Source organism: Heloderma suspectum, chromosome Z (assembly GCF_057233095.1).
Source record: "Heloderma suspectum isolate Gila_16-S chromosome Z, 16-S_ref, whole genome shotgun sequence".
NCBI classification, from domain to species: Eukaryota; Metazoa; Chordata; class Lepidosauria; order Squamata; family Helodermatidae; genus Heloderma; species Heloderma suspectum.
The window spans coordinates 8126801-8154129 of NC_139476.1; the positions used below are offsets into that span (position 1 = coordinate 8126801).

Below are 27329 nucleotides of genomic sequence, written 5' to 3' on the forward strand. Positions count from 1 at the left end.
ATTCTATGATTCTATGGTGGGCCAAGCAGGGCCAGTTCAAACATCTCTTCAGGGTCAGCTGTCTTAGCAGACAGGTCACCATTTAGCATCCATGGACAACTTCTTAAATTGCAATTGTACGTCCATTTGATAGAGAGTAAAGCCTCACTGGACACAGTGGAGCTTACTTTTGCGTAAATGTAGACCACAGGAAGCTGACTTATACCAAGTCAGATAATTTGTCCATGTCAAAGTTCCCCTTATGACCTGGATCCCCTGAGCAACTCCTTAAGGATCTCTTGCCTCCTTAAGAGTCCCACCTTCCTTCTTTTCAACTTCCCCTTCCCAGTAATGTGGGGTTTAGGCTGTAAGCGTGGGATGACTGACACACTAGACACAGGGTTTAACCACAACAATTTACTGGTAATTTAATGCAAGCAAATCACAACTAAAGGTGTTTACAAAATAGAGCTGAGAGATACAAAAAGCATGAAAAGAAAATAGAAGTTGCAAAACACAAGTTCCTTTACCCTGGCTGTCCTTAGACTTTTCTAGGCTGCTTCTTCCTGCTCCCTCTTCAGACTCTGCTCTCACTTCAGGCTCTGGCTGTCTCTCTCTTACTGACTCTCTCGCTCTCTTTATATACCCTCCTCCCTCAAAACCGAAAGTACTGCTTCAAACCCGAAGAAATGCAACTTAAGTGGAGAAATGAAACTCCTCCTCTCAGGGTTACCCCCTCCGAATAGAAAACTCCAGGCCTCAAAGCCTTTTCCCCTTTGGCTCTGCAGGCCTCAAACCTTCACACCCTGATTCTACGAGAACTTGCATCCTACTTAGGGGAAGCCTTGACTAAAAGAAAAAAGAATTCTTACCGGCACAAAGCTGTCCTTGCGGAGGCAAACAATATCACCCACACATATGTCACGCCATTTCTTCTGCCTGAAACTTGAGGGGTGGGAGGAAATAATGATAGATCCAGAAGTCAGTCATATGGTGTGGGTGGAAGAGGCTCATGTGATATTCACACACACACACACACACACACTCCTATGTACGTACAAATGTTCCAGGAAGGAGCATGGGTTCTCACCACAGAGAAGCCGTCCTCATGCATGTGTGTGATTGAAAGGGGGTTTAGTGCTACATATCCCTGTTCTTTGGGGGCAGGGGCAGGGGTGGACAAAAAAACATGCTGTCCTTCATTCTATCTCCCCCTCTGAAAACTTAAGTTACAGTCCACTTCATAAAATACTAGAGCTGAACCAAAATTTCTCAGAATACATTTTTCTGAGATTTCTGAGATTTCTTTTTCTCACCTCCCCGCTAAAAAAAGAAGGCCATTTTACAGAGTTTCCTCTGAAATTCTCCACCATTGTTTTACAGCAGCCACCCTTCACCTCACAATGACCAAGAACAAGCTGGCCAGACTGCCAGCACAGTTTCTTGCTGCAACTCCCGCCTCCCATCCAAAAAAACAAACAAACCCAACCCTTAGAGAGAAAAGGAGGACGCTGTGCGACCACCCCTAAGAAACTGTTGGAAACTTTTTCCTACCGCTGGAGAAATTCAGTGAAATCCCCTCCCCACAATTTCTTTGCCCACAAATAGGGTGCTGGATTTTGAGAAGCCCTTACGAAATACACAAAGGCGTCAATACTACAGATGTACTGAATATTTGCAAGTGAATTTCTTCAGCATGAAAGCCAAGCTTTCAGGGGGCATAAAATGCCCCCAACACTCCTCCCTCCCCCCTTTTTGCAGGTTATTTGAGGTTTTTCACCACCCCGGTTGGTAACTGCTTCAGTGCATTTTTTAAAGCTAATAAATCCGCTTTCACTGTGTGATCTCAGCCAATAGTTAGTAAATCGCATCGTCAGTGAACATGACAATGGTCACATCACAAACTGTTTCAGAGTGAGAGCCCGTGCTATTTGCCCTCATTCTGGAGTGGCTTTGTGACATTACCATGTGCAGCCAACCAGATCTGGCCATGGTATGCCAATTCAGAGGGAAGACAAGATACTTGCCTTCGGTGTGAATGGCTTCCAGGAAAAGAATGTGTAGGGAGGTATTTTTTGTGTAGGGAGATATTTTTTGAGTAGGGAGGTGAACACGTTTGTGAAAACACCTCCCATTTTGGGTCAATCTTTCCTCACCTTCTCCCTGTCAAGATCTCACAGGGCCGGCTGTTGATTTCCCAGTCACTCCGGTGCCGTGCCTGAGAAGCAATGGAGAAGAGCAAATGGGTTACATCTGAGAAACTGGCGTACTGGGCTTCTGCTCACCCTGGACTCTCTTTCACAATCAAACAACGGAGGTTGTCATCTCAGTATTACCATCCTGAAACAACGTCTGCTTACACCAGTAATTCTTACATCATGTTCCACAAGGAATACATTAATTAAATGATGAAGAGCTCACATGAGATGGCTGTCCATCATATCTTCACCTTCCACTGGGTGCAGATAGCTCTGCCTTGTCACTCTGGGTGTGGTTAGACCATGCAGCCACCCCTGAATTGGGAATCCCAAAGCAAAGGGTAGTTGCTAGGGATGTTGAAGAAATCCACAATGGATCTAAATGAGCTAGGTTTTTGATGAATCCGACCTATGGATTCCAAAGTGGATCTGTTTTCCTCATCAGGCGGATCCTGCAGACTTGCAGGCCATTTTTCTAACTTTCCTGAATTTTGCGCAAATTTCGTTGTAGAAAATACACAACACGGGGGGGAAACAACCAGCCAACAATGTGCATTTCCCCCATAGGATAAAGCGTGAAAATGTGCATTTGGGGAGAATTTGTGCATTTTCGCACATATGGAATGAAAGGCGCCTGACAATCCGCGAAACACAGATGGAACAGATTTTACCCCCTTCCCTCCTATTGGTAGAAGAAGGGAGGGGGCTTTCAGCTGCAGCTGTATCCAGGCTAGGGATGTCAGAGAATTTCTCCACGAATCTCCGGGAGGCCGAATGCCAATGCATTCGGCCCCCCGAAATTGGTGGAGAAATGGTCCGCCCCCCTGTCCCCCCCCGGAATGGGACTTACCTTCGGCAAATGTCCCTGGTGGCGGCGGCTCCCGGCGGCAGTGCGGCGGCGGTGCGGCGGCAGTGGCCGGTCTTCTGACCGGCTGCCACCGCCGCCATTTGCAAGTAAAAAACAACAACAACAAACGTGATAGGCTACATAAAGATTTACGTAGCCTATCACGGCTAGATTTTCAAAAAACACCGTGATAGGCTATGTAAATCTTTACGTAGCCTATCACAGCTGACTTTGAAAAAAAAAAAAGCACGTACGCAAATGGCGGCGCCCATGGGCGCCACCATTTGCATAGGCGCTTTTTTTTTTTTTTCAAAGTCAGCCGTGATACGCTACGTAAATCTTTACGTAGCCTATCACGGCTGACTGCAGGCCAGGGATGCAAACGGCGGTGGCTATGGCCGCCGCCATTTGCGTCCCGGCAGGAGAACTTTCGCGGCTGGAGAGGCGGGGCGCTCCCCCCCGGCCAGAATTTCGGCGGGGAGGGATGGGGCGCCTCCCCCCTGGCCAGAATTTCGGCGGGGAGGGACGGGGCGCCTCACCCACGCCCAGAATTTTGGGGGGAGAGATGGAACGCCTCCCCCCCACCGCGAAGCAAGCTGCGGGACCAGGTAAGTGACTTTCGTCCATCCCTAAATTCCAGGCACGATGGAAAGTGCCTAACTGCTGCTTCCTGTCAGGAATGAATCTGAGTGTATGGAGCTGTCTGGCAGTTCTAATTCAGACTCAGAATGGGAACAGCAAGAACAGAGGGAGGCACCCTCCCTAGTGAGCCCAGAGATGGCGAGACTTTCTTCCCAAGATTGTGACACACCGATAGCCCAGCCTGAATGAGTCTCCACCATTAGAACTCAAGTTTTGGAGGAGGAGGAAGGCGAGGGGCATGACTTGAGGGATGCTAGGGTCCATGGGGAAAGTTAGGGGCAGGGCTCAGACGCTCTGCCAGGTTGGCCACTCGCAGAAGCCAACATAGGAGGGAGCCACTCTAAGGGAGGGACATCCCTGCGAAGCTAGTCTGGCTGTGAAGTCCTTGCCCAGACTGCTGGCAACTTCTCTAACTTCATCTCCTCTCTTGCTATTTGTAGATGTGTGGATTAGCTGGTTCTTTGCCGTCTGAGAGTTTCCTAGAATCTGCTTTTGTAAAGAAGCTAGTCTTTACTAATAACTTTGACTAATAAAGTTGACTAATAAAGTAGTGTTGGCTTGAAGCTTTGTTTCCTGGAGTGTGTTGATTGTGAAGGGAGAGGATGAAGGAACATGACACTTCCTCTCCCTCTGATGGCTTCAGCGGTGAGGGCTGATAACAGGACCGAGGAAGTCTCCATGGAGCTCCAGCTGACAGCCTCCTCCCTCAATGCCATGACCTGCTAAACTTTGCAACAAAGAACCTAGCGCCTGAATTGGTTTTTCTTTCCTCCTCCCTCCCAGTCCCCTTTCCTTTGGTGACATATCTTCTAGATTGTAAGCATGCTGGTAGGGACTAACTTATTTCTTATCATCGTAAGCTGCTCTGTGAGCCTTCTGAGTTGAAGGGTGGGATAAAAATGCTACACATAAATAAAAAAGCTGCAGAGATAGTTGCCCTTAGAAGAGGCTGCTTGTTTTGTCTCTGCATCGTTGCTTCTCCTTCCAATTAGATGATTCACCCAGCTGTATGGTTCATGAAGAAAAATGAAGGTGAACTCCCCTGGGGGTGGGCGATTCTTTCTTTTTTTCTTACCCTGTATGAGATTTTTAAAAAACCATTTTGAGTGTAAGAGTGAAGGAGGGGTTGCTTTGATGCCCCCAGCCTGGGTCACCCAAGGTAGGGGAAGAATTGCTGAATTCTCCTGACATTGCCCTGGCTGTGCAGTGTTTCAGACTGGAGGGGAGGGAGTTAGCACAAGTACCATGATCTTCCTTCTCCTGCTCCATGCTGGCCCCTCTGAGGTGAGAGAAGAACCAGAGTGGTCTTCTTCCTGGCAGCATTCCTCCCACCTCAAAGTAACACCGAGTGGTCCTGATTGGCAGCTGTTTCAGATGCTTTTTTAAAAAAACAAAACAAAACACCTGCTTTCAACATGTGATCCCAACCAATCAGTCATCACACAGTGAAGAGCAAGAAAGACAATGGCCTCTTGTGTGCAATATCCTGGCATCTTTTCCTGTTCTGGAGAGGTGAATCTGATGGACGCTTTTGACATAGAATTACTCCCCCCACCCCCCTGACCCTGGCACATAAGTTACTCCCATGTGTATGTGACCACTGAAAGCAAACTCATACTCACAATATCATCAATCAAGTCCCGGATACCTCTAATGCTGAGGAGAAGCATGAGGGGAAACAGGAGTGCAAACCAAGGAAGTGTGGATATCTGTGGGATGGTCTGGAAGAGGAAGCACAGCGGAAACAAATGCCGTTCAGACATTTCTCATAATTAATGCTGAGCCTAAAGAGGGTCCTTGTCATTAACATTTTCAGCTGTAACAAAAAGCTTCAGCACTGGCCATACAGAAAAAATGTCCAATTCTATATGGGCAAATATTTAGTTCCTGCTTCAAAATAGGAACTAAATATTTGCCCATACAGAATAGGACTTATTTGTCACATTTATATTCCATCTTTCCCCAAAAGAGCCCAAGGCACCATACATAATCCTCCTCCTCTCCATTTCTCCTCACAACAACCCTGTGAGATAGGTTAAGCTGAGAGACAGTGATCGGACCAAAGTCACCCAGGCAGCTTCATGGCCAAGTGGAGACTAGAACTCAGATCTCTTGAGTCCCAGGTTCTAGTTCCCACTGACTCCTGACTCCAACACTCTAACCACTACACTGGCTGTCAGTGATCTGGGTGATCTAATAGGCTGGGATCATCCATGTGACTAACCCCAGGAAGTATCACACTTGTTCTCAGTTTCCTTTATCTTCCCTCAGTGATGTCATAGTCACAAACTGAACACCTAATTCCAATCCCTGACATCACCACATTCACTGTATTTATTATATGATCCCTGATTGGCTGGTACCACTCTAGGAAGTAGAAGGAAATTTTCTAATCAGACAAAAAAAAAGATATGGTATGAAAGCAGAGGGTGGGGAAATGAACAGGCCTGAAAAAGTATAGTTTCAGAAAACAGCCCCTCAGCTATATTTTTGGCTCCCAGATCAAATAAGCGAACATTCAGTGCAGCCCTAATCACAATCTGTTTCCTCACAAATGCCTAGGTTGTGGCATATTACAGGGATCCCTGCTGACAGGCATGCAGGGACAGCACCCTGGAATCCCACAGAACATCTCATTCCCTGAAAAATATCTTAGCTACTCTCCCTCTATGACAGGGGTGCAGAAACTCAGGCTTGGGGTCACAGTCCAGCCCCCCTCCCGCCAGTTTCCCTAGCAGACCATGGTCTTGGTGGCTTCCTGGCTTTTTGTGTGTGGTTTTCCCCCATTCTAAAAGGTCAAAATGCCTTTCCTAAGGCTTAGTGACTGGTAGTAAAAGCCTTAAGCTACAATATTCTGAATGTTTTGCCCTGCCCCTTTCGCCCTCAACTCCGCCCACCACTAGAATGCAGCCCCAAGAACTTCTTTGACGTGGAATTCAGCCCTTGGCTGAAAGAGTTTAAGAACATAAGAACATCCGAAGAGCCCTGCTGGATCAGGCCACTTAACAAGATCAGCTTCGGATGGCCTTCTGCCTGTCCCATCAGCCAGGACAGCTAGGCCGGTGAGGACGAGGGAGAGGGCCTTCTCTGTGGTGGGCCCCACTCTGTGGAACTCCCTCCCTAGGGAACTCCGCCATGCCCCCTCTTTAATGAGCTTCTGCCACGCATTGAAAACGTGGTTGTTCAGGCAGGCTTTTGGGTTGGGTTAGGGTATCTTTAGAAATATGATGTTTTAATGTAAAATTTTATTGTTTTAAAACTGTTTGTATTGATGTACATCGCCCAGAGTGGCTGGGTGACCAGCTAGATGGGCAATTAAGAAATAATAATAATAATAATAATAATTCAGACCAAGGGTCCATCTAGTCCAGCTTTCTGTTCACACAGTGGCCAGCTGTCCACCAGGAACCCACAAGCAGGACATGAGTGCATAAGCATCCCACCATCACCACCCATGTTCCCCAGCAACTGGCATACATAGGCTTACTGCCTCTGGTACTGGAGGTAGCACACAGCCATCAAGGCATAAACACATAAGAAGAGCCCTGATGGATCAGACCAAGGGATTTTGCACACCTGGTCTGGTCTATGAGGTAAAAACAAAAACAAACCTCATTTCAGCTCCCATCCTAATAAGACTTAAGGTGCCATCCAAGTTGGCTTTAGACAAAAAACAGCCAAATTGCCCATGAATGTCCACTTTGTCCATACTCACATTCTGCTGCAGGGGTCAACAGGTGATGCCTTTGTATTACAATGGACAGGGACGCTGTTCTACCTGCTTTCCCCACAACCACCACCACTTTCCACTGATACCTAGCAAAGATTGGGAGAGAAGGCACCAAGTGCTTCCTCATAATGCCATGGTGGCCTTGCCAGATTTGCCCTCCTCTCAAGATGGCAAAGGGTCAGTACCAGCAGCTCCCATCACATCCATCTTTTCTCATGAGAGAGGAGGGCCAAATCCGGCACCCAGATCTAACAACTCTCCACATGACAGCATGGAAGATCAGGTGACAGGGGCAACCTCGGTCCCGGCAGGGATGCAAAGGATTCTCGATGCTGCGTGTAAGCCTTCCACGCAGCGTTCCAGTTCGGGAAAATTGACTGCTTTCTCCTCCTTTGCCCAATGCATTCACACAACCCACCCACTCTATGTATCCTAGCAGGTCTACTCTGACTTAGTTATTGCTTCAACCCTTGGCAGCCCCTGTAGAGTTGGGATTAGGCATAGCGGAGAATTCCGCCACGGATTTCAACGGCCCCCCACCCCCTGCCACCCCGCAGAATCCCCCCCGGGACGAAGCTTACCTGGGGTGGATGTTCCAGCAGCTCCGGCGGCTGCTCCGGCAGCAGCAGCTGATCTCTCAGCCGGCTGCTGTGGCCGCAAATGGCGGCCACTGTAGTGGCCGCCATTTGCGTCCTGCCAGGCCGCCATGATAGGCTATGTAAGTATTTACATAGCCTATCACAGTAAAGGCAGCTACGCAAATGGCTGTTTGCCGTGAAATACTACGTAAATACTTACGTAGCCTATCACGGAAAGAGCAGCGGCGCAAACGGCGTAGCAGCCGCCGTTTGCGACCCTGCTCTTTGCTGTGATAGGCTACGTAAATACTTACGTAGCCTATCATGGCAGCCTGACAGGACGCAAATGGCAGCCGCAGCAGCCGGCTGTGGCTGGAACTCCGGCTGCGGACGGCCCTGGCCAGCGGCTCCGCGGAGCTGCCGCGGAGCAGAGCCGGCCCAGAGAGGATTCCGAGGGGAGGGATGGAGCGCCTCCCCCCCACCACAAATCAAAGCTGCGAAAAGGTAAGTGACTTTCGTACATCCCTAGTTGGGATTCCAGCAGCGGGTGGAGCTTCTGCTAAGTTCTTCACTTCTGCGCGTGATAAATAAAGAACAGTTGTGTTTGAGGCCTTCTGTTTCGTACAGTCATTCCCTCCACCTATACAACACCCATTGTCCCCTCTTTGGGGTCGTACTCGAGTTTGATGTTGGGTAACAAAGGTATTTGTTTCTTTCTCTCAGTTTCAAGGCCACAGTGTCAGTCTCAAGGAACCAAGGGAATAAGCGGGAACTTGCTAGGGACATGCACACTAGGGTGGTGGGGGAGTGGTTCCCACCAAAATCCCTCAGCTGTAGAAGCTTCCCGAATCGACACTCCATGCAGGCACATCAGGTCATATATCTATGTTGAAAATCTAGATCGTTCCCCAATTTTGACGCTATAGCGATACATGCGAGGCTTCACTGCTCCTGTCCGTTGCTCCTATACGGTGATACTTCCCTACCTCAGATGGCTGACTAGAGAAGGAAGGGTCTTACCTGCAACAAAATTATGAAGAGGAAGTACAGATTAGCCATCCGGTGAAACTGCTCATACATGTTGAGTGGGAGAAAAGTGAGAACATTGTACTTGGCCGTCTTGATGGCATTGCCCTGTGGAAGAAGAAGATGTTAGGAAATGGATTGTACGCCAACTATAACAGATGCAGAAGTGAGACTGTTGCTTCATATAGCCCACTACAGATGAGCTGAACATTCTCAGAAGGTGCGTTTCTAAGAAAATATCTGAGATTTGTATTTTCACCCCCTCCCTAGAAAAAGGAGGCTACTTTGCAGAATTTCTTTGAATATTATTCCCCATTTTTGTAGTAGACGCCATCCCTCTTCTGCTCTCCCCCCCCCGCCACGATGCCCCAGAATTATCCTAAGTGTGGGGTATTATGGAGGACCCAAAATGGCAGCCAGGCTTCCAACACAGTTGCTGCTGTTCCCACTTGCAACTGGCAGCTAAACCAAGCACCATCCATCTTAATATAAAAGAAAGACACTGGGCTATGGTTGCTGCTAATGGTGAGCCCATCCCTGAGAAATTGCTGGAGAATTTCTCCTCCCCCTGGAGAAATTCAGTGAAAGGATCCCCCTGTTCAGATGCACATTGAGGCAGGGTGGTTAGGCTAACCACGGTGCGTGGTGGTTACCGCTAACCACTGCGAATGCTGCTGCCACACGTGCAGGTAACTATGTTCCACAACATGGTCAGGCTAATCATTCTCTAACCACCCTCCCTCCCACAAGAACCCACAGTCCTCCAGATGGGCAGCCATGCATCCCAGCAGCCTTTGCACTGTCGGCCATTTTGATGCTTGTTGCTGCCAGCCATTTGGTGCTTGGCGGATAGCCCCTCTTTCGCTGCTCTTGCCACAGAGCTCTATGGCAGCTGTCAATTAACCAAGGAAGCTGTTCAGACATTACGCTAAGCCATGGTAGAGCCCACTGACCATCTTGCAGCAAGTGGTTAGTCAACACAGTTGATCCATGGTTAATAAACCACCATGGTTGGGACAGACACATGTTCAGACGTCACACTAAGTCAACATGGTTAGCTCAAAACCCCTAACCATCATGGCTTAAGCGTGACGTCTGAACAGGGCCACTATGAAAGAACTGCTGGATTTGGCCTGGATGGGTTGTGCTTCCTGGGAAGAGCCAGGAAGTTGTTGAGGCCAGCACCCACTGCTTCTAGCCTGAGGAGAGAGAGGCCACAGCCTGAGAGAGCTCTGTGGAAAGGTTCTGTTTAAATAAAACTTGGAAGCTTGTTTATAAAGCAGAGTCTGTTTGGTTCTGTGTGGTGCAGTCCGCCATCTTTGAAACATGATGGCAGAAGAAGAATGGACAGAAGAATAACAAACTGTGAGCAGAGAGACAGAAATAGAAAAAGAGGGTGAAAATAGAGGGCCCAAAGCCGCCAGGCACATTAAACCTGCAAGCTTAGAACTCAGCCCAGGCATGGAAAACCTGCACAGAGGAGTTTCATCTCTACGTGGACATCGCAATGGCATATAAAGAGGAGTCTGTGAAAATGAAATGGTTTCTGTATTTGATTACAGAAAGGGGGAGAGAAATAAGAGAGACACTGAAACACCCCACAATTTCTCTGCCTCCAAAGAGGGTGGAGAATTCCAAGAGGGTATTTGCGCACAGAGAGGTTTTGCCCTCGCCATTAAACACAGAGGCTAGAGAGAGCTTAAAAACGTTGACATTTTGTACTGCCCCTCTTTCAAGGGCCTCCATGAAGTCTTACTGCGTATTTTTTCCTCTTCAAGCACCAGGCATACGTTTTCTGAAACTGCTTGTGGTACGCCCGGTCGTTGGCCTTTACGACCCAGGTGAAATCTGGGGGAAAAGAGTATGAAACTATCATTGCAAAGTAGGGGGCAGAGAGAGGTTTACAACCCTTAAAAAATTTATTTATTTGTTTGTTTGTTTATTTATTTATTTATTACCTCTCTATATTGCCCAATAGCCAAAGCTCTCTGGGCAGTTCACAAAAAATAACCATACATGATTAACAGGTACAATATTTATTTTAATTTAAAAAAAAAAAAAATACATGTACAGGTTACAAAACGTTCAAGATACAGATGCTGATGAGCTTTCTGAGCTCAGTCTTGGCAAAGAAGCCTGAAAGCTCATAAAAGCCCACCTCACAGGAGAGGTTTTCTAAATCCTTCTCCCACTCAGATAAAAATAGCTGGAGAACAGATTGAAGTTTGGAGGCCAACTTAAATCCAGAAAAATCCTCCAGGTATTCATAATATGTGCGTCATTCGGCAAGCGCCTTATGTCACTCTCTCTTAGAACGTTTGGATGGGGCTACCATGATTGGCTTTCCCAGAGACTGGGCTTGTGGTTCTTGGAGACCATTCACCTTACCTTTCTGTGTTTTGGTCTCATTCTTGTAGCTCCCGGGAGTCTCCTGGTTTGCCATTTTGGAATCTAGAAAGCAAAGAGACCCAGTGTTGTCATCTGCCTAGGGTGGCCATGTGTCCTAGTGTACAGAGGACAGAACTCTATTTGAAGGGCTGTCAGAGGACAGTCCTCTATTTCAAGGGGTCATCCAATGTGATCATATTAGGCCAGTACTTTTCCAGCTGCATTGGCTGCCAGTCCATGTCCAGGCCCAATTCAAAGTGTTGGTATTGACATTCAGAGCCCTAAATGTGGTGTAGTGGTTACAGTGTTGGACTGGGACTCGGGAGATCTGGATTCTAGTCCCCACTCAGCCATGGAAGCTCGCTGGGTGACTTTGGGCCAGTCACAGACTCTCAGCCCAACCTACCTCACAGGGTTGTTGTTGTGAGGCTAAAAATGGAGAAGAGGAGGATGTATGCCGCCTTGGGTTCCTTGAGGAGGAAAAAAGGTGGGATATAAATGTAATAAATAAATAAATGGCTTGGGGCCAGGTTGTCTGAAGGATTGCATCCTCCCATATGTGCCTGCCTGGACCTTAAGATCATCCTCGGCGGCCCTTCTCCATGAGCCAAAGGAAGTGAGGCAGATGGCTACTATGAAGAGGGCATTTTCTGCTGTGGCACCCCGGCTGTGGAATGAGCTCCCTAGTGAGGTTCGCCTGGCGCCTACATTGTATTCCTTTCGGCGCCAGGTGAAGACCTTTTTATTCTCCCAGGTATTTTAGTATTTTAGCTTTATAGACTTTTAGCTTTGCTGTTTTAAATCTGTATTTTAAATCTCTGCATTACTGCTAGGTTTTATGCTGGTTGTACTTTTATAAAAAGTAAAGGTGTCCCCAACCAGTCGTGTCCGACTCTAGGGTGTGGTGCTCATCCCCGTTTCTAAGCCGAAGAGCCAGCGCTGTCCGAAGACGCTTCCGTGGTCATGTGGCCGGCATGACTGAACACCGAGGTGCACGGAACGCTGTTACCTTTCCCGCCGAGGCGGTGCCTATTTATCTACTTGCGATTTCTTGCTTTCGAACTGCTAGGCTGGCAGGAGCTGGGCCTGAAGACGGAGTTCACTCCGTCACACGGCACTCGGGTCTCGAACTGCTGTCCCTTCCAGTCTGCATTTCAGCATCTTAACCACTAAGCCACCGCGGCCCGCCTTTTATACTGTACTTTTATACTGTAGTTTTAATGCTTTTATATTTTATATTGTTTTTATGTTGTACTTGTGGTTTTAATTTTTGTGAACCACCCAGAGAGCTTCTGCTATTGGGTGGTATAGAAATGTAATAAACAAACAAACAACTAAATTTAAGGGGCGGTCCAGTCTAGGTCCTGTATAAAGTTAAAGAACCATAAGGGAGAGGACTTGGTCTTTAAGAGTTAGCAGCTGAACAGCACAGTAAGCAATCACAATATTTCCTACTCTTAGTGAGATATATTGTATTTCTTTTATAGTCATTCTTTCTGAACGTGCATCTCTACATATCAATTAGCATTTGCAAATTGCTGTCTTCTTTTGTCTGGTGATGCATATCGTCTTTTGGGGAGAGGTGTAGCTGCGTATCCTTCATCTGCCCCTCTTGCGGCCTGCACAGCCAGATTGCGACCCCATTGTTAATGACCCTGAACCAGGATGAAAACCTAGGGCATAATCCAAACAAAAGTTAATCTCTTTAAGTCTGATATCAAGAGGAGAGAGAGAGAGCTGAGTTGGATATTTCTTTCCATTTTGTCTTTCCGTTTCTGAGCCTAGTGGAAGATTCCGACCAGACAAAAGAGACATGACAGAGGTGTACAAAATTATGCCTGGTATGGAGAATGTGGATAGGGAGACATTTTTCTCCCTCTCACATAATACTAGAACCCACTGGGGTCATCCCATGAGCTGACTGGTGGGAGATTCAGGACAGATCAAAGGAAGGGCTTCTTCACAGAGTCAAACTATGGAATTTAGTGATGGCCACCAACTTGGATGGCTTTAAAAGGGGGTTAGACAAATTCCTGGAGGAAAAGGCTATCAATGGCTACGAATCCTGATGGCTCTGTGCTACCTCCAGTATCAGAGGCAGTATGCCTATGTACACCATTTGCTGGGGAACATGGGTGGGAGGGTGCTGTTGCACTCATGTCCTGGTTGTGGGTCCCCATGGACAGCTGGTTGGCCACTGTGTGAACAGAATGCTGTGTGACCAGAATTATTATTTATTGCATTTCTATCCCCCCCCCCCCAATAGCCAAAGATCTCTGGGAGGTTTACAGAAGTTAAAACATTAAATAGAATATTAAAAGTTTAGAAGTCATTTACATAAATGCACACAGAGAGTATACACAAACAACACATAACTAAAAAAAACTTTGAACTGTTAGTCATAACTAAAGACACACCCAGGACCGATTAAAACTCACCATATGCTGCCAAATGCCTGGGAAAAGAGAGAGGCCCTAACCTGACACTAAAAAGATAATAATGTTGGCGCCGGGCGGAACTCATCAGGGAGCTTGTTCCACAGATGGGGGGCCACCAATGTGAAGGCCCTCTCCCTCGTTGCTGCCTTCCGAGCTTCCCTTGGAGGAGACACTTGGAGAAGGACCTTAGATGCTGAACGTAGTGTATGGGGAGGTGTGCCATCAGGTATTGCAGTCCCAAGCCATGTAGGGCTTTGTAGGTTAAAACCAGCGCCTTGAACTGAGCTCGGAAGCATATAGGCAGCTAATGTAAGAGGGCCAGAGTTGGTCTTATATGTTCGGACCTTCTGGTCTCCATTATCAATCTAGCTGCTGCATTTTACATGAGCTGCAGCTTCTGAACCATCTTCAAAGGCAGCCCCACACAGAGTTCATTGCAGTAATCTAACTTGGAGGTTACCAGAGCATAGACAACTGAAGCCAGGTTATTCCTGTTCAGTTAGAGGCATAGCTGGGCCACCAACCTTAGTTGGTAGAAGGCACTCCGTGCCACTGAGGCCAGCTGAGCCTCAAGTGACAAAGATGGCTCCAGGAGGACCCCAATCTTTGTACCTGCTCCTTCAGGGGGAGTGCAACCCCATCCAGAACAGATTGAGCACCCACCATCCAGTCTGGAGAACCACCCGCCAGCAGCATCTCAGTCTTGGCTGGACTGAGCTTCAGTTAATTAGCCCTCATCCAGTCCATTGTCGCAGCCAGGCACCGATTCAGCACATCCACAGCCTCACCTGAAGGAGATGAGAAGGAGAAACAGAGCTGCGTGTCTTCAGCATGCCGATGACAGCGCACTCCAGAACTCCGGATGACCGCGCTCAGCGGTTTCGTGTAGATGGTGAACAGCACGGGGGTCAAACCTGCCCCCCGCGGAACCCCATCCCGGAGAGTCCACGGGGCTGAGCAGTGTTCCCCGAACACCGCCTTCTGGGGCTGACCCTCCAAGCAGGAGCGAAACCAGCGCAGTGCGGTGCCTCCCACCCCCATCTCAGAGAGCCGCCCCGGAAAAAGGACACCATGGCAGATGGTACTGAAGCTGCCGAGAGATCAAGGAGAATCAAGGTCACACTCCCCCATCTCTCTCCCGACGTAGGTCACCATACAGGGCGACCAAGGCTGTTTCCATGCCAAAACCCGACCGAAATGGATCCAGATAATCGGTCTCATCCAAGAGTGTCTGGAGCAGGTTGTCAACTACCCGCTCAAGGACCTTGTCCAGGAAAGGAGCATTTGCCACTGGCCTAAAATGGTTAAGATTTTCTGAGTCCAGGGAAGGTTTCTTCAGGAGCAGTCTCGCCACTGCCTCTTTGAGGCGGCCCAGGACCACCCCCTCTCGCAAGGAGGCACTGATCACCTCCCCAGCCCAGCCGGCTGTTCCCTCCCTGCTAGTTTTTATTAACCGAGAAGGGCGAGGATCCAGTATGGAAGTGGTTACACAAACTTGGCCAAGCACCTTGTCCACATCCTCGAGCTGCACCAAGTGAAACTCATCCAAGAAAGCTGGACAAGACTGTGCTCTGGACACCTCACCAGATTCACCTACAGTAATACTGGAGTCCAAGTCCTGGAAGATGCAAGGGATCTTATCCTGGAAGTGCCTAGCAAATGCATTACAGCGGGACTCAGATGGTTCCATAGTGTCCTTAGAGCCAGAATGTAAAAGGCCCCGGACAACCCTAGAAAGCTCTTCTGGGCGCCATATGGATGATTGATTAGAGGCAGTGAAATATTTTTTCCTTGCTGCTGTCACTGCCTTTGAATATACCTGACCATAGACACACACCAAGGTTTGATTGCATCCTCTAGGAGATTTTCACCACCTGCACTCAGGCTGTCTCCTATTTTGTTTCATCACTCTCAGCTCCGGGGTATACCATGGAGCCGAATGAGCTCTACCCTGGAGAGGGCACTCAGGAGCGATCGTGTCAACTGCCGGGGTCATTTCTGCATTCCACAAGTCGACCAGAGCTTCGACAGGAGCACCAGGCACATCAGCCAGAATCCCCCCCCCCCAGAGCCCTCTGGAAACCATCTGGATCCATTACCCTCTTTGGGCAGACCATCTTAATAGGTCCCCCACCCTTGCAGAGGGGGAAAGCTGCCATAATTCTAAACCTCAGCAGGCAGTGATCTGACCATGACAAAAGGACTGATGCGAAGCCCCCCACCTTCAGATCACCATCTCCATGTCCAGTTGAGAAACCCAGGTCTAGAGTAGGCCCCGCTACATGTGTCTGGCCGATGACATGTTGGGACAGTCCCATGGCTGTCATGGAGGCCATGAAATCCTGAGCCGCCCCTGACAAGGTGCCCTCGGCATGAACGTTGACGTCCCCCAGAACCAACAGTCTATGGAATCTCAGCAGCACACCCGAGACCACGCACACCTAGGGTGTCTGTTGAGCAGCGGGGTGGGCGGTACACCAACAGAGTCCCCAATCTGTCCCGCTGGCCCAACACAAGGTGCGAACGCTCCAGACCAGTAGTCACATGGACAGGGGGCCTGCAGAGGGAGATGGAATTCCTATAGACCACAGCAACACCCCCTCCCTGGCCTTCAAGCCTTCCCTGATGCTGAACCAAGTACCCCAGGGGGCATAGCTGGGAGAGACTGACTCCTCCCCGCTCACCCACCCAGGTCTCAGTTATACATGCCAGATCAGCTGCTTCATCCACTATTAAGTCATGGAGAAGGGGGGCCGATCTGGCATTTAAAAGCAGCATCCGGAGACCCGAAGGCAGGCTGACTGGGCAACCACCAAACCTGCGGGGAGGACCGGAACATGGCACGGCCATTAACTGTCTGGGCCACGTTCCTCTTACCTGGGAAGTCCTCCTCACAAGATGGATGAGACGGGCCCTCGGTCTGATCCCTCAGGGCTCTTCTTATGTTCTTAAAAGGGAGGACTTCTTCACACTGCACTTCGTTCAGCTGTGGAATTTGCTACCACAACATGCGCTAACAGCCGTTGACGGGGATGGCTTTCAAAGGGGAGCAGGCAAATTCATGGAGGATAAGGCTATCAGCGGCTACTAGTCACGATGGCTATATTTTACCTCCAGTTATCGGAAATAGCATGCCTCTGAATACCAGTTGCTGGGGAACACAAGGGGGAAAGTGCTATTGTGCTGACATCCTTCTTGGGAGCTTCTCAGAGGTAGTTGGTTGTCCATTATGGGAAACAGGACCCTGGACTAGTTAGACCTTGGGTCTGATCCAGCATGGCTGTTCTTCCAGCCTTAAGTTTTAGCATCTATTAGCATTACAATTATGATTGATAGGTAGAACAATAGAGTTGGAGGTGGCTTTGTAAGCCATCCAGTCCAAAACATTTGGAGGGCACCAGACTGGGAAAGGCTGATCTAGTCTCACACCATATTTAATGCAGGGAATCCAGAGGTAGAACTTGGAACAGAGGGAAAAATGTTCATTGCTGTGTGTGATTCATTGGCAGTGTGGTGCCACCGAAGCATTTTTGCAGGTCGTTTCTAGGGAGAGCACACAGTTGCCTTACTTACTAAGGACCAAACTAGATATGACATTATTCATGTCGTTTACCGTTGCTCACTTGATTTCCTCTCATTGCAGAACAATGTGGATTGGGACCATGGTGGGGGAATGGGTTAAAGATCACAAAGAAGAGAAACAGGTTCTCAGGATGCAAGATAGAATTTATTATAAGAAGCCCAACAAGTTTTGGCCTTTTTTTGTTATTTTAGGACTTCTTCAGGGGGTAAAGAAAAAAAGTCTTCAGGATTTTTTCAGCAAAAGACTGCGACTCACACAGTAGATTGACACAAGAGACAATCTTTTGCTGAAAAAAATCGGCGGACTTTTTTCTTTACCCCCTGACGAAGGCCTAAAATAACAAAAAAGGCTGAAATGCGTTGGGCTTCTTATAATAAATTCTATCTTGCATCCTGAGAACCCGTTTCTCATATTTGTGATCTACTTTGGATGCTCATCTTCTTCTGTTTTCAGTGGGTTAAAGACACATATCCCATGCCACAATGCTGAAACGTTCCAGCTCCAGGTTTGGAGGGCCCTCAGGGAAGACACCCTCAATGGCCTCACACCCTTTCTCATCACAGCTACCCCTTGCTTGCTTGACGGGCAGAGAGCCGGTGAGCAAGTCAGCAGGGGCATTTCCTGCTCCTCCTTCTCACCACTGTGGTCCAGGCCAGACCAAGGGGCAGGCGAACAAGTAGCTTACAATGGCGAAGCAACTCCAGAGAGCTGTTGCCAGAGGGCCCCTGCTGGGGTGTGTCTCTTTGGCAGGTGCCCAGCCGTGCCTAGTCTTTGAGGCTGATCTTGGTCCTGATATGGCTTGGCCCTCTTGCACATGCACTGGCTATTATTGTTATTTTTAATCAGCTATGCAAAGGCTAAAGATGTGAATAACGTCAGCATCTAGTTGGGAAGTCCTGATCTTCCTTGGAGGGCCAATTAGCAGAGAAAATAAATCAGCTGTCTTGATCACAATCATCTAAGGAGTTGGGCCTCCTGCCCTAGGGTTTTTATTTTCAAAGTGACCAAACCTGTCTTTTTTGGATAGGAAGCATGGATTGCTTACCTAACAGCATCAAGCCTACTTAAGAAGTATTATTTCTTTCCCAGTTGAAACATCAAACCATTAGATTGTTCTTGTTCGCTCCATCCCTTGGTGACGACCGTTTGCTTTCTGCAAATAAACTGCATTGAACCGAATGCCGTAACCGCAACTCTGCAAATTATAGGCCTCAGAAGCCAGAGGGAAACATTTTCCAGCCCATGGCAAAGTGAATATCCAGGTTGCCACTCCTTGGCAACCTCGGGCCTTAGCCAGGATGAAACCAGTGGGTGCCTCCATAGCACAACTTTGCCCCTCCTAAGGATTTTTCAAAACAGAGACGTTCAAATTTGTGACACCTGACAGCTTCCGTTCCAAGAACAAGAGCTTGTCCTTCTTTCTCCTCCTTTTAAAAGAAACAAAGACAAAAGACCTGGTAACTGGTGTCTAGGAGGACCATCCTCTATTCCAGTTTAAGGATAAAGAACCATCACAACTGTTGCCCATTCACAGATATCAGCACCTTGGCAGCAGACTGAATAGTAGGGATGTCAGAGAATTCCGCCACGGATCTTGGCGGAACGAGATCTCGGAAATCCGTGGCGGAACAAAGCCCCCGCCCCCCCCACGAAAGGCGCGCAAAACGGAGCACTTACCTGCTGCCGTCCGCGCTGACTTGCGAATGGCGGCCGCACTGCGGCCGCCATTTGCTTCCTCATCATAGCTGTGATAGGGTACATAAATAATTACGTAGCCTATCACGGCTAACGCAGGGACACCATTTGCATCAACAGCGTACGGAAAAAAACAACAACAGCGTACGGAAATGGCGGCGGCTACGGCAGCCACCATTTGCATTCCCTTTTTTCGCTGTTTTAGCCTACGTAAATATTTACGTAAGCTATTACGGCAAAAAAAAGGGGAACATAAATAGCGTAATGGGCGCTATTTGCGGTCCTTTCCCCCCCACCATAATAGCTTACGTAAATATTTACATCGGCTAAAACGGCGGGGGGGGGGGAAGGAACGCAAATGGCACCCACTACGCTATTTGCGTTCCCCGTTTCTTTTTGCTGTAATAGCTTACGTAAATATTTACATAGGCTAAAACAGCAAAAAAAAAAAAAAAAGGAACACAAATGGCGGCTGCTGTAGCCGCCGCCATTTGCCTATGCTGTTGGGTTTTTTTGCCTGCAGGCTGCCCAGCAGATTTGTGAATTGCCCCGTAGAAAAGGTAAGTGACTTTCATACATCCCTACTGAATAGGCAGGTATACAGGTCACCTGGTGTCATGCCCCCATTGGACTCCTCCTCTGAGAAGAAATAGAGGCCCCAGCAGAGGACGATGCCCAGTTCCTGCCAGGGCCCGCACTGCAACAGGGGCCTGAGTCCATGGAGGGGCTTGCTGAGGTCCCGGCCGCTCAGGGAGAGGGGGCTCTGCCTCGGAGGCTGAGCAGCCCCAAGCCCCAGGGAACAACGGTGCCGGAGGAGGCAGGCCCAACTCAGGGAACCTTGGTGAGGTGCCAAGCTGCAGCGCAGGCCTACTTGAGAGGCAAGGGGCTCCTTGTGAGCAGGGCTCTGACCGGAGAGCTCTAACGCGCTGCAGCTGAGCCCTGGGTGGGGCAGCAGGGCTCTGCCCTTAAGAGCCTTCAGTGTCCGGCTCGCCGGTGCTGGAAACAGCTCCGTTCCAGCCGCCCTAGTGCCTTGCACCGCCCCGCCTGCACCCCGTCCTGTGGCTGCTGCTCCGTGATACTGGCCCCGGGACTCCGTCTTGACTTCCCTTCTGGACCGGGTGACGCACCGGCTGCCGCTCCCTGCTTGGCCGCTCCCGCTTTGCCTGGCTCCATAGTCTGGACTGGCTGCCTTGCTTCGACCCTTCGCCTGCCTTATGGACCGATCTCTCGACGGCATCCCTGCGTGGGTAGCAAAGAGCCAGGACCCAGTTTAAAGCTGGGCACCTGGTCACAGTCTTCTGCGCTATTTCTATTTAAATAATAATTATTTCTGTGTTTGCATCTATACATATAAATCTGTATATGCCAATTTTATGCAAATCTTTGTCTCAGGGGGCGGGGGCAATTCATACGTGGCCACCCTTCTGGTGCTCTCCGCCCCCAAAAGTGGTAGTCACTACTGACCTAGATGGACAAAGTCTGACCTGGCATAAAGCAGCTTCCTGTGTTCCTATGGGCCCTCGGCCTTATCCAGCAGGCTTCAGGGCTTTTTACATGATGCCGTGACCCTCCACAAATGCAGGTTGTGATCCTGCATTTAAAACGGAAGCAGAAAGCCCTGCTTTAAATGCAGGATTTTAGGCTGGTGTAGAGATGCCCCTAGAGAGGTAAGGTTGGAGGAGACCTGAGACAGGACCTTCTGGGTAGCAATACCCTGGTTGTGGTACTCTCTTCCTTGGGGGTTAGGTTGGCTCCCTCCTTATTGGCCTTTAGATGGCTGAGCTTTTAGTGATTGATGTTGCTCTTTGGTTTTAGAAGGTTCCCCTGCTTTACTGCAGTGTATGTATTTTATTAGTTTTGTTTGGAACTGTTACATTTTATTTTTATTATTCTGTTGCAAATTGCTTCAAGCACTTGTTGCATGGAGCGCCAACTTAGAATGATGTTAATTAATTTTCAAAACCAACTTTCTAGTCCTCATAGAGGAGAGAGCATACAATGCTTGCTAAAATGTCAAAAACCTGAGAAGTGGCTGATAAGCTTTCCTGGAGAGGTGTGTGTGTGTGTGTTTGTGTGTGTGGTGGTTAGAGGGGGGGAGGTTGGCAGCATTGGTGCTCCCAAGAAACAAGAACAAAACAGGAATATGTTATTGAAAAATAAAATAAGTTTAACAAACAGCAAATGTGACAGAATATGCACAATTTGTACAGGTAGCACTGGAAGCCCAAATTGGTGGACTGGAAAAAGTCACAGAGAAAGGGGGGGGGCGGGGGGAGGAAAACAAAATAGCCATTTGCCTCTTATGCTTAGTCCTGGTGCTTCCTTGCATAGTTATCGCTCATCAGTAATTAAATTTAATTACTTGATGAGTTATCGCTCATCAATTAATTTTTAAAAAGGAGACTATTACGGCTCAGACAGGTTGGCACAAACGTCAAGCTGTTGGCAAAAAGCACCATCGAGTTTAGAGTTGAACTTGAGACCACAGTAGTAGCCTGTCTGTGCAGGCCACAGAAGCAGTGGCTAGGGGTATCAGAGTTATTGGAGGGACCAACAAGTTACGTACTACGCAATAAACAGTATATAAAACTACCAGATCAAGAAACATACTTTAGTCCCTGATGGGCCAGCCAAGGAGATTTTGCTTCTCCAACAAGATGGACTCTGTAGAGGCCTACATCTCCCAAAGGTAGTCAGTGTGTGCCTGGCAGGGACCGTGCCACATCAGACTTGCATGCAGAATGTTTTCCATCCCTTGCATTCGGAAGAGTATCTCTGTTGATCTACAGAGCACATTTTCTGTCTCAATTAAATCTATGTTACACAGCAGAAGTGGGGAGCTGGGGAGAACCTTTGCCACTCGAAGGATGTGTTTTTTCATCAGGCTTGCGGACTGGTGTGTGTGTGTGTATTGAAGCTCATACTTATTAGATTGTAATCCCGTTGGGGCTGCGACCCCCTTTTTTTTTGCTTATGTGACTGTGAAGTCTCCGGTTTCTTACATTGTTGTTTTAATTATTACTTCCTGTACCTAGCTTTTTAATCTGCTGGTTTGGGATTTGGTTTTTTATCTGCCACCGTTTTTACCTTTTGTTTTTATTATGATTGTGCTTCTTAGTCTTCTCTTGTTTTTAACCTCGTAAACTGCTTTTTGTGTCCACAGACAGAGAAGCTGGGTAGAAATAATAAATCACAGCAAAAATCAAAATGCGCATGGAGGATGTTAAATTACACAAAAGCAGCAACAATAATAATTTTTAATTTTCGTGAGCCGCCCAGAGACCTTCAGCTATTGGGCAGTATGGCAATGAAATGAAATGAATAAACGAATGAATAAATAAATAAATAAATAATTGCCATCATAACACTGTATAAATCTTAGAACTATTTCTTAAGGGGGAGAATGCTTTTCAAAGACTTCCATATCCTTGAGAAACAGTTGTTGTTTCTGAGGCAGAGTACAGACTTCTGAAAACAAACACCCACCCAGACGCCCACGACTTGGGCACACACCGTCTTCTACTATACCAGAGCTCTACTGTCCATGCCAAGGGCATACTGAAATTTGCCTTTTCAAACCACTGGACAGACATCAAAGCGGAGGATTATCCAGGATTATCAGCCTTCTTAGCCTACCGGAATCTTCCAAGTCTTTTTGTCATGTTTTAAAGCAACTTTTTAGTACAACCGTCCCTGCAAAATCACCAAAACGTTACTTTCTTCTGGTGTTTGGGTTCACAAGAACACAGCTCTTGTGTTCATATACTCAACTCTGCCTATTTCATAGAATCATAGAATAACAGGGCTGGAAGGGGCCTACAAGGCCATCGAGTCCAACCCCCTGCTGGATGCAGGAATCCCAGTCAGAGCATCCCTGGCTGTCCAGCCTCGTCTTGAATGCCTCCAGCGTGGGAGAGCCCACCGCCTCCCCAGGTCATGGGTTCCACTGTTGTATTGCTCTAACAGTCAGGAAGTTTTTCCTCATGTTCAGCCAGAATCTGGCTTCCTGTAACTTGAGCCCATTATTATTTTTATTGTAACTTTTATTTTTTATTTTTTAAATTTTTTTTTATTTTTTATTGTATTTTTTATTGTAACTTGAGCCCATTATTGACTTGAGCCCATTATTACTGTTACAAGATGGGGGATACGTGGCTCAACCACACTACAAGTGAGAAGGATCTTGGAATTGTTGTCGATCACAAGCTGAATATGAGCCAACAATGCGATGTGGCTGCAAAAAAGGCAAATGCTATTTTGGGCTGCATTCATAGAAGCATCGCTTCCAAATCCCGGGAAGTACTAGTTCCCCTCTACTCAGCACTGGTTAGGCCTCATCTGGAGTACTGTGTCCAGTTCTGGGCACCACACTTTAAGAAGGATGCAGGCAAACTGGAGAGGGTTCAGAGGACGGCAACAAAGATGATCGGGACTGGAAACAAAGCCCTATGAGGAGAGACTGAAAGAACTGGGCATGTTTAGCCTTGAGAAGAGAAGACTGAGGGGAGATATGATAGCACTCTTCAAGTACTTGAAAGGTTGTCACAGAGAAGAAGGCCAGGATCTCTTATCATCCCAGAGTGCAGGACACGGAATAATGGGCTCAAGTTACAGGAAGCCAGATTCCGGCTGAACATCAGGAAAAACGTCCTGACTGTCAGAGCAATACGACAATGGAACCAATTACCTGGGGAGGCGGTGGGCTCTCCCACGCTGGAGGCGTTCAAGACGAAGCTGGACAGCCATCTGTCAGGGATGCTCTGGCTTGGATTCCTGCATTGAGCAGGGGGTTGGACTCGATGGCCTTGTAGGCCCCTTCCAACCCTACTATTCTATGATTCTGTTTGCTGTCCTGAGCACTGCACAAGGTCTGTCCTCTTGCACTTTGGAAAAACACCATCCACCTTGGTGCTATAGTAATAATTTTTATTTATCATAGTATTTATATCCCACTTTTCTACACACACTGCCCCCACAGATATGTTAAACATCAAAATGAAGTAAAAACAAAACAAAAAAACCCAGTGGGTTGTATCCAGGATCTGGCTTACTCAAAAGGAAGGATTCTGCTCATGGTAGGTCCTTCTGCCCAATTTCTGGGGCTCTCCCCATCACCACCACTTCGATTCCATAGTTCATCCCATTCAACAGGGACTCTTGACACTTGTGTAGCATTTTCAGGGGGCTACAGGGGCTGCCATTGGAAGGAGGGGGGCGGCTGTCCACTTCCACCAGCACAGTTGATTCAGCTTAAATCTGGATCCAACCCAGTGACAAGATCAATAAAATAGCAATCAATACATAATAATTTTTTGTTCCTGTTTTGTATTTGTTTTGTTTGGGGGGATTTTTTTTTTTTTAGTGCGAGTTGCTAGAGTTGCTCCTATTCATGATTCATCTCCATACTCAACATTTCTAGAATACTCCAATACCATGCAGTGCACAGCCTCTATGCATGTGCTTGAACACTACAACACCACAATGTGACCTGGCTAACATTTATTTATTTTCATTTATATCATTTCTATACCGCCCAACAGCCAAAGCTCTGTGGGTGGTTCACAAAAACAAGTAATAAGAAGCCACTGTGGGTGAATTTCCCTGCAGGGCTTGTCATCGCACTGGCAGCCGCCATTTAGAATATTTCCAGTGTGGTGAGGACACGCCATAGCTTCGCATTATATGTGAAACTGGTGAGGGTGGGTTGTTGACAAGCCGCCCAGAACACATTGGCTGTTTTAGGGTTGTGGGTGGCTTGTGAAGCAGCCCAACAACCCAATCTCACTGACTTCACATGTAACAAGAAGCTATGGCATACCCCTGCCAAACCCCAAGTATTCAAAATGGCGGCCACCACCACAATGAGAGACTCCACAGGGAAGCTCATCCACGGTGGCTTCTCATTACATGCAAACCAGGTCAGTGTGAAGCCTCACTCTACAACACCATGCAACACGCATCCTGCTGTTTCACAAACCCCTTGATTGCTGAGGTATCTTTGGAACTGCTGTTAGTCCACTGAAAGATAATTAGGTTTTTCTCGGATATCTTTAAGTAAAAGAACAAAGACTATACAAGCTTTTAAACTCTGGTGAAAGACAGACTATTGCAGAGTAAATGTATTTATGTATTCGCCCTGCTTATTTAACTTATATGCAGAGTACATCATGAGAAACGCCGGGTTGGATGAATCACAGGTCAGAATTAAGATTGCTGGGAGAATTATCAACAACCTCAGATACGCAGATGATACCACCCTAATGGCAGAAAGCGAAGAGGATCTAAAGAGCCTCTTGTTGAGGGTGAAAGAGGAGAGTGCAAAAGCTGGTTTGAAACTCAACATTAAAAAAACTAAGATCATGGCATCTGGCCCCATCACTTCCTGGCATATAGAAGGGGAAGAAATGGAAGCAGTGACAGATTTCATTTTCTTGGGCTCCAAGATCACCGCAGACGGTGACTGTAGCCATGAAATTAAAAGACGCTTGCTCCTTGGGAGGAAAGCTATGGCCAACCTAGACAGCATAGTAAGAAGCAGAGACATCACCTTGTCCGATAAGGTCTGGATAATCAAAGCTATGGTTTTCCCAGTAGTAATGTATGGCTGTGAGAGCTGGACTATAAGGAAGGCTGAGCGCCGAAGAATTGATGCTTTCGAACTGTGGTGCTGGAGAAGACTCTTACGAGTCCCCTGGACTGCAAGGAGGTCCAATCAGTCCATCCTAAAGGAAATCAACCCTGAGTGCTCATTGGAAGGACAGATACTGAAGCTGAAGCTCCAATATTTTGGCCACCTAATGCGAAGAGAAAACTCTCTGGAAAAGACCCTGATGCTGGGAAAGACTGAAGGCAAAAGGAGAAGGGGACAGCAGAGGATGAGATGGCTAGATAGCATCACCGATGCAATGAATATGGACTTGAGCACGCTCCGGGAGAGAGCGCAGGACAGGAAGGCCTGGCGTGCTCTGGTCCATGGGGTCACGAAGAGTCGGACACGACTGAACGACTGAACAACAACAACGTGCTGTCTTATCTGTGAAAAAGCCATCGACGCCGTATACAAGAATTTAATGGTAAAAATGTTACAACATCAACTGAATATGGCATAATGTAATGTAGGCAGGGTGGAGCCTTTGGCAATATGAAACAGATGGGGTGGGGAGGGGTTTGAGCACTCTTTGGTTGGAGAGCTGGACTGTCTGTATACCAGATATGAAATGTTGGAGGGCATGCTGTACCTTTCATAGGCGCCTGGAAGCCGAAATTTCAGCAGGTAAGAACAACCTGTGCTGGATCAGATCAAAGGTCCGCCTGGCACAGCATCCTGTGTCCAACAATGGCCAGCTGGGAGCCTCTAGGGAGTCCATGAGCAAAGCTCAAAGAGAGAGCTCTGGCCTGTTGCTCCTTTCTGGCAGTTGGCGATCAAAGGTAACTTTGAGCCAGTGTGGTGTAGCGGCGAGAGTGTCGGACTGGGAGCCGGGAGATCCGGGTTCTAGTCCCCACTCAGCCATGGAAGCTCACTGGGTGACTTTGGGCCAGTCGCAGACTCTCAGCCCGACCTACCTCGCAGGGTTGTTGTTGTGAGGATAAAATGGAGGGGCGGAGGATAATGTCAGCTGCCTTGGGTTCCTTGCAAGAGGAGAAAGGCAGGACATAAATGCAATAAATAAATAAATGTGGACTGCCACTGCGCATGGAGGTTCTACTTACTTATCCTGTTCAATAGCTGTGTACTGATCCAACCTCCCCAAGGACATCAGTAAAGCCCTACTGAGTCAGACCATCTTGTCCAGAATTCTTTTGTTTTTTCCTGATAGTGGCCAAAGAGGTGCCCAAATGGGAAGCCCAGAAGCGTGGCTTGAAGGCAACACCTCTTTCTCCTTGTTGCTCCCTAGCATCTGTCTGTCAGAGGTAGACTGCCTCTGAACATGGAGGTTCCATAGACCCACTGTGTCCCAATATCCATTGATAAACCTAGTGTCCTCCTCTATGCAATTGCCTAATCCTTTTTTAAAGCCTGCAAATAGGGACTACCTTGGGTGGACTGGGAGAGAAGATAACATAAGAAGACCCATGCTGGGTCAGGCTAAATGTTCATCTAGCCTCCTGGCCTTTTTTGCACCCCCCACTTAGCCAGCCGCCACATGGCAGGTTCACAATAAGGACCTTTTCGAAGGAAAATCAGTAGTTTGCCACCAAATTTTGGCAGTGCGTCTTCAGCAGAG

The 27329-nt window shown here is 47.9% G+C and overlaps 1 protein-coding gene across 1 annotated transcript in view; it reads right to left on the minus strand.

The window, feature by feature from the left end:
* ATP8B3 (ATPase phospholipid transporting 8B3) overlaps positions 1–20341 on the minus strand; it is a 70916-nt gene extending 50575 nt beyond the window's left edge. Inside the window, exons 1-10 of the mRNA XM_084825658.1 lie at positions 19682–20341; positions 18691–18748; positions 16938–16977; positions 14639–14916; positions 11389–11451; positions 10757–10848; positions 8995–9108; positions 5289–5387; positions 2136–2197; positions 852–924 (exon numbers count right to left, since the gene is read on the minus strand). Coding sequence (XP_084681784.1) covers positions 852–924; positions 2136–2197; positions 5289–5387; positions 8995–9108; positions 10757–10848; positions 11389–11451; positions 14639–14916; positions 16938–16977; positions 18691–18748; positions 19682–20341 — 1539 coding nt within the window. The remainder of the gene's footprint in view (positions 1–851; positions 925–2135; positions 2198–5288; positions 5388–8994; positions 9109–10756; positions 10849–11388; positions 11452–14638; positions 14917–16937; positions 16978–18690; positions 18749–19681) is intronic.
* Positions 20342–27329: the final 6988 nt, after the last annotated feature.